The 13,990-nt window shown below is 40.7% G+C and overlaps 1 protein-coding gene across 2 annotated transcripts in view; it reads left to right on the forward strand.

Moving 5' to 3' along the window:
* ARHGEF3 (Rho guanine nucleotide exchange factor 3) overlaps nt 1–13,990 on the forward strand; it is a 312,784-nt gene that overhangs the window by 171,325 nt on the left and 127,469 nt on the right. The window contains exon 1 of one of the 2 annotated variants that reach the window (XM_073351505.2): nt 6,896–6,956. The exons of the other annotated variant lie outside the window; for it this stretch is intronic. Coding sequence (XP_073207606.1) covers nt 6,921–6,956 — 36 coding nt within the window. The 5' untranslated portion in view covers nt 6,896–6,920. Of the gene's footprint in view, nt 1–6,895; nt 6,957–13,990 lie in introns of those variants that run through there. 2 annotated transcript variants of the gene reach the window in all.

Below are 13,990 nucleotides of genomic sequence, written 5' to 3' on the forward strand. Positions count from 1 at the left end.
CACAGGGTCAATCTCAGATACGCAACTTCAGCTACGTGAATAGCGCAGCTGAAAAGTTGACATACTTAGATCTACTTACCGTGGTGTCTTCACTCCTGTAAGTCAACAGCTGATACTCTCCCGTTAACTTCGCTTGCACTCCTCGTTCTGATGGAGTTGACGGGAGAGCACTCAGCGGTCGATTTTTCACATCTATATGAGACACAATAAATTGACCCCTGCTGGATTGATCACTGCCCGCCGATGTGGTGGGTAGTGTAGACAAGCTCAAACAGAGTGTATAATCTGCATTCCTCTGACTGATCCCACTTTTTTGTTAATAGCAGAGTACATCTGAATGTGAACTGTAATCTAATGCCTGCTTCATTCCAACTGCCCAAAACATTACTGCACAATTATGGTCATATGATAGTTTCTGCCCATCAGAATAAAAAACAAAAGATACCATGTTTTACTACATGAGGCAGTGGTAAGTGAAATGGTCACTACAGCAAATGAAAATAGAAAGCATTAGTACACATATCCAGTTTAATGAAGTTGAGTGCTTTGCAATTTTAGGAGCAACATGTAATATCAATAAGTATAAAATGTAGGGAGAGTTTGAGGGGCTTGTTACATGTCTTTATGAGTAAAATAAATATAATACACTGATTGTACAAGAGATATGTATATTTCTCAAATGACAAGAGGTATACTTTGTCCTTTTTGAGGGAATATCACTTGATAAATACAATATTTTTAAATATATAACGGTTCAAATGAAGTAGAGACTACGGGTGAAATTCTGGCTCCATTGAAGTCAATGGCAAAACTCTATCGGAGGATAAAATAGACAATGCATCAAGAAATGGGTCGTCTTCCTCCAAATAAGTGCTGGAAATTTTTTAAATGTCTGACTTGATCAAATGTCTATTGAAGTCATTAGAAAGGCTCCCATTATCTGAATATCTGTAGTAAATTAATGGGAATATGTATGTTTTGCAAGTCCATGAGTTTTTGCAATGATAACTGCAGTTTTATCTAGGCTCTTTTAAACCTCAGCCCAGAGAGAAGGGACCTAACTAATACGGTGCATAGATATATCACTGTTCTTTCACTTCTGGAGTCTTTTATGGCTTTATGGTACAATGACACAATACAGTAACTGATATTAGTATCAGTATAAGATTACCATATAACAGGGAAAAGCAAAGGTTTTTAAAAAATTGTAATACATTTGGAAATCAAACAAGAAAGCAAAATCATTTTTTAAATAACATGTTTGTGACAAACAGCCAAAGTAACAATCCACCTAAAGAATGCACTGATAAAAAATGTCTGAAACACTCATTTGAACCTTTGTTCCAATGTTCATTTAATTTCCTATATCACTGGTCTTGTGAACCCTTTGTCAACAGTAATGTCAAGCATGTTTAGGATCTCAGCCATGCAAACATTTTGCAATGTGAGAGCATCAATAATATTTACACTGACTGACCTAAGAAAGCAGAACTATAGTTTGCTGGCCCAAGTAGTGACAATTTATCAGTTCTGCCCTTTCCACTATAACTGCAGGAAATGCAAATTAGCAGAGATTTTCAGATAGATGAGCTTAATTCAAACAGCCTAATTCAAAAGAACATACAAATAAAAATATATGGCACTTTCTGCTTTAAATTTAAAGCTCATATATTTATGTCTTAATATTGCACAGTTGAAAAAGTATAGAATAAGCACATGACAGCAACAGAATTGAGTGACGGGGCTGAAGAAAATATCTTGCTCATCTTTCTTAAAATGGATGGCAACAGCCACAACGAAAGACAAAAGTTATCATCTCTTCTTGATGTGTTTGTAACTCTCATTAAATTTATGGTTGTGGTGTTTAAGTTGAAATCAGAATCTATGCCACTGGTTTTAATAGAAAGGTGAATGAGAGGATACATTTATGGAAAAATCAAAAATAGGATTTCAAGTGTGACATGGAAATAAGTTTATATGACTGAATCAGTCTCACTCTATCACCATGTCTTTATCTTAAGAAGTTCTCTGTGATAGTTTATTTATAACTAAATAAAAGATTGCTAATCATCCTGGTTGTCCTTCATCTCAGTGGTAATGCCACAATTTAGTATTTGGTATCAGAACATTTGTTAATAAGATTTTTCAGTCTCTCATCCTGTGTATAGTTAGCTGGTTAGAGTTATGATAAAATAACCAGTTTAAATAGGAAGTCTGTGTCATTATGGATTTGAAAAATTAAATGCTAAAAAAAAAATTATGTCAACACTGAAGGAATTATGAAGCACAATGGACAAAAATTTTCCTTCATAAAGTTCCTAGAGACATACAGATGAGAAGTGCTGTGTGCATACAAAGTAAACTTGGTTCAGAATCCTGTACAAAATTTAATTGATTTTAAAAAATTAGTTTTTTCACCATTTTATTTAAACTTTTCTATAATAGAAAGATTTCAACCAGCTCAAATAGAAAGTATGTATTTATTAATATTATTTGGAAGTATAAACTATTCTTTGTAAATCTGCGTCTCTAAATCCCAAGGCAAAACAGAACATCAAAAATTATTGAGAAGGTTTTTGCAAGACAGTTCCAAGTATCTAGCTGCCTCTGATCTCTTTGTCCCTTTGAATGTGGGTACAGACCTGGTCATGCCATTGAGACTGCTCTGGTTACTTTGATAGATAAATCTCATGGAGATGGATAAAAATCTTCTGTATATCTCTCTGGGAAGGAGGCTGTGACCATTTCTTTCAGATGTGACCTCTGCTACTGTCGTCCATGCTGATTGGGATATTGAAGAGGACCTCAAGGAGTTAAATGCCCCCACTCCCATTAAAATTCATTGGGATTTAGGTGCCTGACTCCCTTTAGCCCCTTTGAAAATCCTAGCCATTGTTGGCACCTCAAGATTAGATTACTGTAATATGCTCTACTTTGGGCTGTACTTTTAAATCAATTTGGAAACTGAAGATAATAAGTAAAGCAGCAAGAATTAAGTGGAGTTTCTCATCTTCAGCACATGAAATCAGTGTTCTCTGATCTGTGCTAGCTGCCTGTTTGGTTTCTGGATGCAATTTATTTAATTAAGATGTTATTTCTTTTCTAAATGATCTGAGACCTGCCAGTTTGAGAGGTCACCTCTTTCCCCACGTGAAAGATGAGATCAAGGAGGAATCTTGAGCTGGAGATCCCATGTTATGGATGAGGGATGCCTGGATAGGCTCTCTTCATGTACTGTATAAACCAGGGGTCAGCAACCTTTCAGAAGTGGTGTGCCAAGTCTTCATTTATTCACTTTAATTTAAGGTTTTGCGTGCCAGTAATACATTTTAACATTTTTTAGAAGGTCTCTCTCTATAAGTCTATAATATTATATAACTAAACTATTGTTGTATGTAAAGTAAACAAGGTTTTCAAAATGTTTAAGAAGCTTCATTTAAAATTGAATTAAAATGCTGATCTTACACCGCCAGCCCTCTCAGCCCGCTGCCAGCCTGGGGTTCCGTTCACCTAGGCCGGCTGCAGGCTGAGTGGAGCCTGCGGCCGGGAGCCCAGTTGGCAAGGGGCTGGCAGGCAGAACCCAAGACCGGCAGCAGGCTGAGCGGGGCCAGTGGCCGGGACCCCAGACCGGCAGCGGGATGAGCAGCTCAGCCTGCTGCCACTCAGCCAGCTGCTGGTCTGGGATCCCAGCCCTGCCCACATAGAGTGGGTACCTACCTTCTCCCTGGTTCTAGCCCATTCTCTTCCTCTCTCTCTGCACCAGGGTGGGAGTGCACTGAGCACAGGGCTGGGGATGAAGGAGTAGGCTAGGGCCTGGCCAAGAGCTAGAATGAGGGAGGGGGCTCAGGGTTGGGGCAGGAGGTTTGGGTATGGAGTTCTTACCTGGCAGCTCCCATTTGGTGCAAGGGGTGCAGGTGGGAATGTGGGAGTATGTGTGCAGGAGCTCCCGTTTGGTGCTCAGGGTAGGGGTGAGAATGTGTGGGCTGCAAGAGTCAGGGTGTGGGGGGTGCAGAATTCAGGGCAGAGGGCTGGGGGCATGTGAGGGGGGTGCAGGAGTCAGGGCATGGGGTGTGGGGGGGGCTTGGTATGTGTGGGGGGTGCAGGAGTCAGGGCAGGGGGCTGGGGTGGGGGGGGTATAGGGGTCAGGGCAGAAGGCTGGGGTCATGGGGGTGCTCCCAGCTCCCTGCCCAGAGCGGCACATGGCGGGGGGCTGGAGGGGATATGCCCTGATTCCACCCCCCTTCCCCAGTGCCCTGTCCCCACCTCTTCTTCACCTTCTCCCCGGAGCAGCACACACGCTGCAGCTCCATTTCTCCCCCTCCTCGCAAGGGCCATCAGCTGATCGGCGGCAGGGAGGGAGAGGAGGGGGCGGCGGAGACCTTGCCTGCCCTGCAGCAGCAGCTGGCAGGACCAAGCTTCTTCACCCTGCCCCCGCGGGGGGCGGAGAAGAGTGGGCTGGGGCGGGCAGGATTTTTAATGGCACGCTGCTGACTGTTGGGGTCCCGGCCAGGGTTTGGCAGTGGGCTGAGTGGGGCTGGCGGCTGGGACCTGGCAGGCAGCAGCATGCCATTAAAAGTCTGCTCGCGTGCTGTCTTTGGCACACATGCCATAGGTTGCCGACCCCTGGTATAAACCAAAAGATCCATATGTGGCCAGAAACTTTTGATGGCCCAAGCTGCTTCAGATGAGGCCTTTTTAATGAACTGCATTCTTGATCTTCCAGGAAATGTGACATAAAGTTGATGATGTTTTGCTGTGGTAGACAAGAGATAACTCAGCACCATTAGCCCTAGGCAAAGGGAGATTTAAGGTCAATATATTTTATCAGTCTTTCTTGGCCTGAATCTTGTCAGTGTTACTGAAAAATGTCTGGCTGCGATGTTCTCTAAGTTCTTCTTTAGGGAACATTATCTTCATGGGTTTTTCACAGTCAATGCATCTTAGCAGAGAAATCAGTGCTGAGTAAATTCTATTATAGGAGGAACTATATAGAAAGGAAAATAAAAATAGGGCTGTTAGCAGTATGTTATGTCAATATTAGCATTATTAGGCAGTGATTACTATATAAACCTATCTGCAACAGAGGGTGGGACTGAAACAATCACTTTAATCTGGTCGACTAGAGATGTTTTAGGTTTCATGTGAATGTGTGATGTTGCATGATCCAGTGGGCATGTAGCAAGGAGACCTGGGTTCTATTACATTGTGTGCCATAGATTTACTATGTGATCTTGGACATGCCACTTAACCTCTGTGCCTCAGTTTCCTGATCTGTAAAGTGGGAATAATAAGGCTGACAAACACTTCTAAAGTGAAATCTATGGATGAAAAGTTCTATATAAGTGCTGTGCACTGTTGTTGTTAATTATAATGTTCAGAAGCAATGAACATGGCAAACTATTAAGGAACAGTCTTTTTAGTCCAGCTATTGTATAACAAGACATTAATGAATAATAACTGTGAATCTCAAAGGTCAGTACAAAATATCTTAAAAACTAAACTAGGGAATTCTAAAGTACAGTATACCTTCCATTTTTCATAAGCATTTTAATGTATTTTTTTTCCCGTGGGTCTCATTCTGTACTATTGTAAGTTAAAGCTGCTCAGAATATTATCTACCACTGGCAGCAATTTTCCAATTTATTTGGTAGCTTTCAGTGGCTTTTATCTTGTGAAAAGAAGAAAAATTTATGTTCTGATTGCTTCTATCATTCCTTCATTATTGTAGTGTGTAATCTTGGCAGCTGAAAAAATATCTACTTACAGCTGCTGACTCATTTGGTTATATAACTGAATCTCATTTCCTTAGCTACAGTGTGTGTGTGGGGGGGGTGCGAGTGGGCACGTAAAATCCCAAACAAGTGTTTGGAAATGCTCCAAGACAGTTTTTCAAATATATTGTTGCTTACAAGTGATGGAGACCTGTTTTGCATAAGATATTAGGAATATACCTATTGCATTTATTAACAGAAATGCAGAATAACTCTGTGTGTGTGTGTGTGTGTGTGTAAAAATATAAATTCTAGGTACTTTGAAGGTTGATTGAGAACTCCCCCAACAAGTCCAGGGTGTTAATTGAGTTCAATAGCAGGCTAATTTATTCACCTTTATCCATAAATCTAAGGTGCAGTGGACCTAGAGTGCAATTGAGACTACAAGATCATACAAGTCTGTATATTTAAAAAACAATGTTTGATTTGACTGAGCGCTCTCTAGGTATTAGACAACAATACATTTCAGTTCTGCTTTAACCAGGAGAGAAAACCTGCAGTTGAACCTCTTGTTTTTAGGTCTCTGCAAGAACTTTTGCTTTTTCATTTTGTGTAAATTAATTAGAGCAACCGATAAAATCATTTGAATGTTTAATAATTCTGGCCTGATCCTATAAAGGCTTGGGAAGTCCCATTACATTCAGTGGGGATGAAAACGTCTCATATGCATGAGGGTTTGCAGGCCCAAAGTTATTACATATTAAAATAACTATCTTTTGCTCTTATTAACTTTTCTCTATACTTTCTCTTGTCTCATTAACTTTTAAATGAATTGTTAGTTGGTAATAAGACCTGTTCTTTCACTTGATCAAGTAAGTGAAGGCTACAATTCTATAACAACGTACAATACTGTTAGCCATCATTCACAGTGGGAACAACACTGCAAGGTTCTGATTGCCTCTTTTGAGGTGCTGATCACCCTCAGCTACCGTTGTTTTAATTTTACTTTGCAGGAGCAAATAAGAGCACTCTTCGGATTTCTCTCCACCTGTGGCTTTATTCCTCTAAAGCAGGGGCTCCAAACTACAGCCCGCGGGCCGCATCCGGCCCGGGGCTTCCATTTGTCCGGCCCTCCCACCAACAGGGAAGAAGCGAACAGCTAAGTAGGCATGCGGAGCAGGCACAGGGAGGGGCCGCCGGCAGCAGCTCATGCAGGGCGGCAGCACAGCTGAGTTGTGCAGAGGGGTGAGTGCCTCTGGGAGCCAGTGTATTTGTATGATACAAATGTGTGAGGTTTTTAGAAATAAAATTTAAAAAAAAAGTGAAATGATTTTTAATGTAGTGACAAATATTTTGTGTGATTTCACAGTACCTGCATTGATTAACTTTTATACCTGATTTAGAATTTAATGCAACACTCACACAGTAGAGTAGGTTTGTTTTTTTTAATGATTTTGCATATATTTAATTTCTTTCACAGTTGCTTCGGCCCGCGAAGCCCCTTCAAAAATCTAATATGGCCCTCGTCTCATAAAGTTTGGAGACCCCTGCTCTAAAGGGAACTTCCTTTCTTCACTTATCTTAAGACACCCAGTCCTTTAGTGGATCCCGGATGGAGTTGGGAACAGAACCACAATCTTTTTAATGCTTGTCTTCCTGGAAGTGAAACTAGTTCAGCAGTCTAATTTTTTTTTTCTGAGCCAGATAGGCGCCTAATAGGATTTTCAAAAGCACTTAAGCACCTTAATGGGAGTTAGGCACCTATGTGCTTTTTAAAAACCTCAGTAGGCAATACCTGCACCTTTAAGCATCTAAATACTTTTAAAAATCTGGCCCTATGTGAAGTGTACTGCTAAAATTTAATCCATTAGGATCATTTACCTTGTGCCTTTATTACAATTTTTTTTTTTGGAAAAAAAATATAATCCAGAAATTGACAGAAAATATGCCAATATAGTATTTCCTTTTAAAGAAAAGGAGGACTTGTGGCACCTTAGAGACTAACCAATTTATTAGAGCATAAGCTTTCGTGAGCTAACTGAACTGTGTCCCGATGAAGGGAGCTGTAGCTCACGAAAGCTTATGCTCTAATAAATTGGTTAGTCTCTAAGGTGCCACAAGTCCTCCTTTTCTTTTTGCGAATACAGACTAACACGGCTGTTACTCTGAAACCTGTCATTATTTCCTTTTATTAATTTTTCTATATTAGTCTGCTTTATTTAAAAAGTTGCTAAGTAAAAGCAAGATATTTTTATGGGTATTTGCTATTTGACTTTTTCCTCTCTGTCAAGTCCTTAACAAAACTATAATATTACAATGGGAATAGAATTTCTGAGACCAAAATTATCCTGTTATACTTTAAGAAGTCTAAATACGCTGTTTGTGCATGATAAAAACAAGTTTGGTCTTGATATGCTTAAGGGCCTGAACCTGCAAAGACTTATTCAGATGATAGTCTGATGACTTTATTTATTTACCTGAACAAGGTTTTCTGGGTAAAGCAATGAAGCATTGTTTTGAATATATGATGTTTCCATATTATTCATATTTTCTTTAAATGGCCAGGCAAACTACAGTGATTAGCTGTTATGATTGGTGAAGAAATTGACAAAGGTTCAGTTTTTATCGTAAATAACATAAAATTGGATTCATTCTTGTAGTAGATATAGATGTGAACTATGTAGATGCCCTGAGTTAGGATTAAGAACACCTGTAACATTAAATCTAGAAGTACAATTTACAAGCCTTTCCAAATTTCAGAGTAGCAGCTGCGTTAGTCTGTATTCGCAAAAAGAAAAGGAGTACTTGTGGCACCTGAGACTAACAAATTTATTTCAGCATAAGTTTTCGTGAGCTACAGCTCCCTTCATTGGGACACAGTTCAGTTAATCATGTTGTTTGCACTTCTGTATAGAATCATAATACTTTATTGAAATATAAATATTCTGAATATGTTTTTATTAAAGCTTTCACAAATGCATCCTCCTTAAACAGGGATTAAGGTTTCATTCCTCTATATCTATACTTTCTCATTTTGAATCATGTGACCCGCAAAGGCATGCATTTGAGCCTTGAATATGTTACCTCTGTGAGGAGCCTCAGGATGTGTTTTAAGGAGAGTTTAGTGTCTATAGGGCAGTCCTCGTTCCTCTACTAACACTTTGGAAAAGCACTGAAGGTGACTGAAGCTAAGTGTTTACTCAAGCATTCTGGAAGTATGATTTTTTAAAAAAAAGTCTCCTTGGCTGGTGTGATGGGGCGGACCGGCCCCACACTGGGACTGAGAGGGTTAATCCTTCCCTCTTAGCAGAGAAAGCCATGCCCCTGAAGCTCTGCTGGGCATGCTTCAACCGGAAGTCAGGTGTAAAAGCCTGCAGAGCTGCTCAGTCAGGGTTGGCAGCCGAGGAGAAAAGATACTCAGTGGAGGCTCCCGCCCAGGAGCAATTACAACCCTTACCGGGGAGAGCTGAGGAGCCAGAAACCAGGACCAGAGACTCGCAGCTATTGGAACCCCAGGGAATGTTGGCTGCTGAGGAACCTGGAGACCCAGATGCCACAGGGACTACGGCGACTGGAAGACTGATGGGAAGGGACCAACCACTGCGAGGTCAGCGTGTTTCAGTAGGATTCCCTGCTGACCCAGAGGCGGATCCACCCCTGCCACTGACAGGGTGCTGGGTTGGAGCCTGGTGAAGGCGGGTGGGCCCAGGCTCCCCCACCAGAGGTCACTAACCGCCCCCCTTTTTGCTACAACATAGTCACTCGATCCCTCTCTTTTACCAAAGGAGATAGTATATGGACTCCGGCCTCTAGGCCAAGCTATCCCACTAGGGGAAGAGAATTTAGAAGGTCTCTGGCCATTGGGCCACACTGCTGTAGAAGCGTAGTATATGGACTTGGGCCACTAGGCCTCGCTATCCCCCTAGGGGAAGAGAATTTAGAGGGACTCTGGCCATTGGGTCACACTGCTGTAGAAGCATAGTATATGGATTCAGGCTGCTAGGCTGTGTTATCCCACTAGGGGAAGAGAATTGAGAGGGACTCTGGCCATTAGGCCACACGATACTGACTACCAGAGGGGTAGTAGAACTGATGTAAACGCAGAGAGGCTGCGTTACCCTTTCTCTCCCCGAACCAAAGGGGTTGACGAGGTACAAAACCCCCCACAGCTGGAAAAAAGATTAAGACCGGGTCTATGCTGTAAACTTACATAGGTATAACTACGTCACTCACAAGTATGAAATTCACATTCCTGTTATACTGACCTAACCCCTCGTATAGACAGCACTATGGCAATGGGAGGGCTTTGCCCATCGACATAGCTACCACTTCTTGTGGAGATGGATTAACTACAACGACAGGAGAAGCTTTCCTGTTGGTGCAGTAGCATCTTCACTGAAGCGCTACAGTGATGCTGCTGTACTGGTGTAGTGTTTTAAGTGTAGACCTCACACACCTTAGTGTGAAATTCTGGCCTCACTAGTTTGAATGAAAGTTATTCCTTTGATTTCAATGGAGTCAGGATTTCCTTCTAAGAGTTAGGGTCCTTAATGTGTGAGGACTGTTATATGATTTAATAAGTTTACACTCTTTGCTTCTGCAATAGAATCGATGAGGGGGAAAATCTTATTTTGCTCAGTATGTTAATTGGTGTACTAGAATTTTTAGCAGGCGATAAATGCAACTCCAGGGTGCTCATAAGCCAAATTCTGGCTTTCTTTACCTTTACTCATTCCCCAAAAAAGGGATAACTAATGCAGCAGATGTACCTTGGTTTTCATCTTTATCCTTGTTGGCATTAAGCCCCCGTCTGGCCAGCTGCACAGACAACTTGTGACAAAAGCATGAGTAATCTGATCTACAGAAGGTGTATAGTGATCATGAGTGTATGGACTGGGGGATGGGTTTGGTTTTTGTTAATATAACAATTGGCCCCACATCACCTAAATGGGTGCCTGGATGCTCTTCCACCATTCAGTTCACAGCGACTCCTATAAAGGGTTGTAAAGACTTGTAAAGGGTTTACCTCTTGTGAACTTTAAGTTAGGATGGGTGTAGCAGTTTTACTCTACAGCTACTTTCCTGACAATGGCTTTTCAGGTGTATATATATACTAGTTGTTATAAGAAGTTTAATTTCACTCAAGAGCTGCTTGTCAAACACATTTGTTTAGCTTCTCTGACAAATATTTTCTCAATAGTTGATCTTTCATTCATATTTTAGGCTTTTTTATTGTAACTTTTTTCTATTTTTGTTATAGTTCTGTTATCACATAAGAATCTACCTGTATATTTTAAAAAAGCTTCCTATGTTAAAATCACATTTCACATAGTAACAAAATTGCAAAAACATGACTACCCCTTTTATTTATTGGAATTTATCAATCCAGTGTTGTTGTGCATGGTCAGATTGCCTAGCTCATGTGATGTCAGAAGGCAGACCTAGCCCTGAAGGAAAGAAGAAACAAAATTAAAAGAAATTAGAAAAATCATAAAGTAGCAAAAAACCCAGCACCTTCCCTCCACCCCGCAAAAGACCAAGAAAATGTCCAACTACAGATTCAAGGATGACATTTGTCTGTCATCTTTCTTCCACTTTTATTAACACACTGAAATTTCTTTTTTGATGTCATTTGTTTTGTTTAACAAATTTGTACTAAAAATGTTACACAGTTAAAAATAAACATTTTGAATCAGTTATAACCATAAAATTCAGGCTACTTGTTTTTTACTTCTCCAGTGTTCATAACACCATCTTTATATTCCTGAAAGTTTTCTTTCCTTCCTAGTTTCTTTGTCTTGCTTCAGTTGACAAGCATTGGTGATTTTTGTCCGTGCTTCCAACTGAGCTACAATGAACCAGTCTCATTTTGTTTACTTACATGTTAATTCAACAGTAGCATCAATGATGTCAACCTCTCTGGCAGTTGTGTGTGTGTGTTTTCAGTTGTGTTAATTCAAAGTAGTAGATTTATTTTAAAAGTGCATATTTAGAATTCAGTTTCAAATTTAGCAGATTATGATGGTTTGAGTAGGTTAGTCTTGACCCTAAACTACTTAGCAGTTTGCACTGGGTTGTCATTAGATTCTTATTTTTCTTTAAAAATAAATAAATAAAATCCTCATGGGTTTTGTCCAGTTTTATTCTAAAGCATTTTGGCATGAGATCAAAAGTGTGGAGGTGAATCAATTACAATTTACATTGGTGAAGTTTTTTTTTTTAAACACTCTGCACACCTAGTTGTCACCTACCACCCCCCACTTCAACTAATACAGGGTATCATCAAGCAACTACAATCCATCCTGAAAAATCTTGAACCCCTTCTTTTGGCTTTGAAACAACCCGCCAACCTCTCCAAGCTCATCGTCAGAAGCAAGCTCCCCACAGACCAGACACGCCAACTCAAAGCAGCACCAGATCCTGCCAGAACAGATGCAAAACCTGCAGACATATCTTGCCAGTTACAATGATCCACCCCCCCAACACACTTTAAGATCCATGGGTCCTACACATGCCCATCACAACATGTGGTCTACCTCATCAAGTGCACTAATGCCACAACAACAACTATGTGGCTGAAACCAGACAATCGCTACATTCTCAAATGAAGTGACACACGAAAATGATAAGAGAAAAACACCACATCCCCTGTGGGTCAACACTTTTACAGATGAGCCTGGGAGCTTAAATTGATAAGTTTGCTAGACACTAAAAATCATGGTTTTAATAAAGACACAAGACTTATGACTTATTACAACAATCTGTAGCCACTCCCTCTCCTCCCGCCTTTTTGTCCTATGACTACCGGAGTGTTAACAGGACACTTCACCTTGAATGATCCCTAAGTGTATGTCTACATTGCAACTAAAAACCTGCAGGGGTCCATGCCAGCTGAGTGCGGCTTGTGGTGCTTGGGCTAAGGGGCTGTTTAACTGCGATGTAGACTTTTGGGCACAGGCTGCAGCCCAGCTCTGGGATTCTCCTATCTTGCAAGGTCCTAGAGCCCGGGCTCCAGCACAAGCCTGACTGCACCGCAGGTAAACAGCCCCTTAAGCCTGAGTCCTGTGAGCCCGAGTCAGCTGGCATGGCCAGCCACGGGTTTTTAATTGCAATGTAGACATATCCCTAGCACCTCTCCCAGACCTGAAGGAGAGCTCTGTGTATCTCAAAAGCTTGTCTCTCTCCCCAACAGAAGTTGGTCCAATAAAAGATTATCTCACCTGCTTTGTCTCTGTTTATCTCTTGTCAGATTACAAGGTTAGATAGTTGTATCAGATTAGAGTTTGGTCAAAAAGCTCAAGTTTATTAAGAGAAAAAGAAGTCTGAGTGATGAAGTTTGAAAAAACTTCCCAGTGCTTCTGCCCTCTTCAGGGATGTGAGCAAATTTAACTCTCATGGAATTTGATACAGAAGACTGATTCACAGAATTGTAAGGAAAAAAAGAAAAGATCTATGAAGTCTTAAGTCAACATTGTTCCTTACAGTGTATTATCAATAATTTGTCCAATTAAACTTTAAATCTTTATTTCTGTCTCTGGGCTGTTTACATTCCTCATCTATTTGCAGATGCTTAGTATGCCTGCCTTAGTCATCGTTTGGGCAAGCTATAGATGTTTAATTATTTTTTCCATTCCTTAAAGCAAAGTTGGCCCCACCACTTCCTACATGTTAGAACATCATGGGATTCCTTGAATATGCTCAGTGAAGTTCCACTGTTTCCCAAGAGTCCAACTACCAGATAAGTGAATTAAGATGAGCAGTCAGAGTCTATACCATTAGAAAGAGGGTGATTTAATTTGTATTCTTTGGCTACAGGAGAAGGGAGATTTCTCCCTCAAAATTAGATGAAGCCTTCATTGCTGTATAGCCCAAGAAACCTTAAGAGCTCCATGTGTCAGAAGCCATTGTGAATTTTGGCTCAGTCAATCCCTAAAAGGTAATGGATTTCAGACACATTCCAGCCTTTGCAGAATTTACCCTGTACTCCCTTTTATTGTGGAAACAAATCTCTTCACTTCACCCAAAGTGCATAGGTGCGAAAGTTTTAACCTGATGAACCTCTTGTTGTTCTTTGCAGATATTCCTAGCTTTAAGTTATTTACTTCCAGAATTTTGATGCCTTGTAGATTTGCGCGTGCATGCACACCGTAAAAAAAAGTACATTCAATGACCAAATATTCTCTGATAGAGGAAGTAGCAGCTCCAGTGAAAAGTAAGATAATTAAGTATCTGATTCTTCAGAGAGCTTCTTGGCACATTGCAGGATCTGGTGCCTTACT

Source organism: Lepidochelys kempii, chromosome 7 (genome assembly GCF_965140285.1).
Source record: "Lepidochelys kempii isolate rLepKem1 chromosome 7, rLepKem1.hap1, whole genome shotgun sequence".
In the NCBI taxonomy this organism is placed as follows: domain Eukaryota; kingdom Metazoa; phylum Chordata; order Testudines; family Cheloniidae; genus Lepidochelys; species Lepidochelys kempii.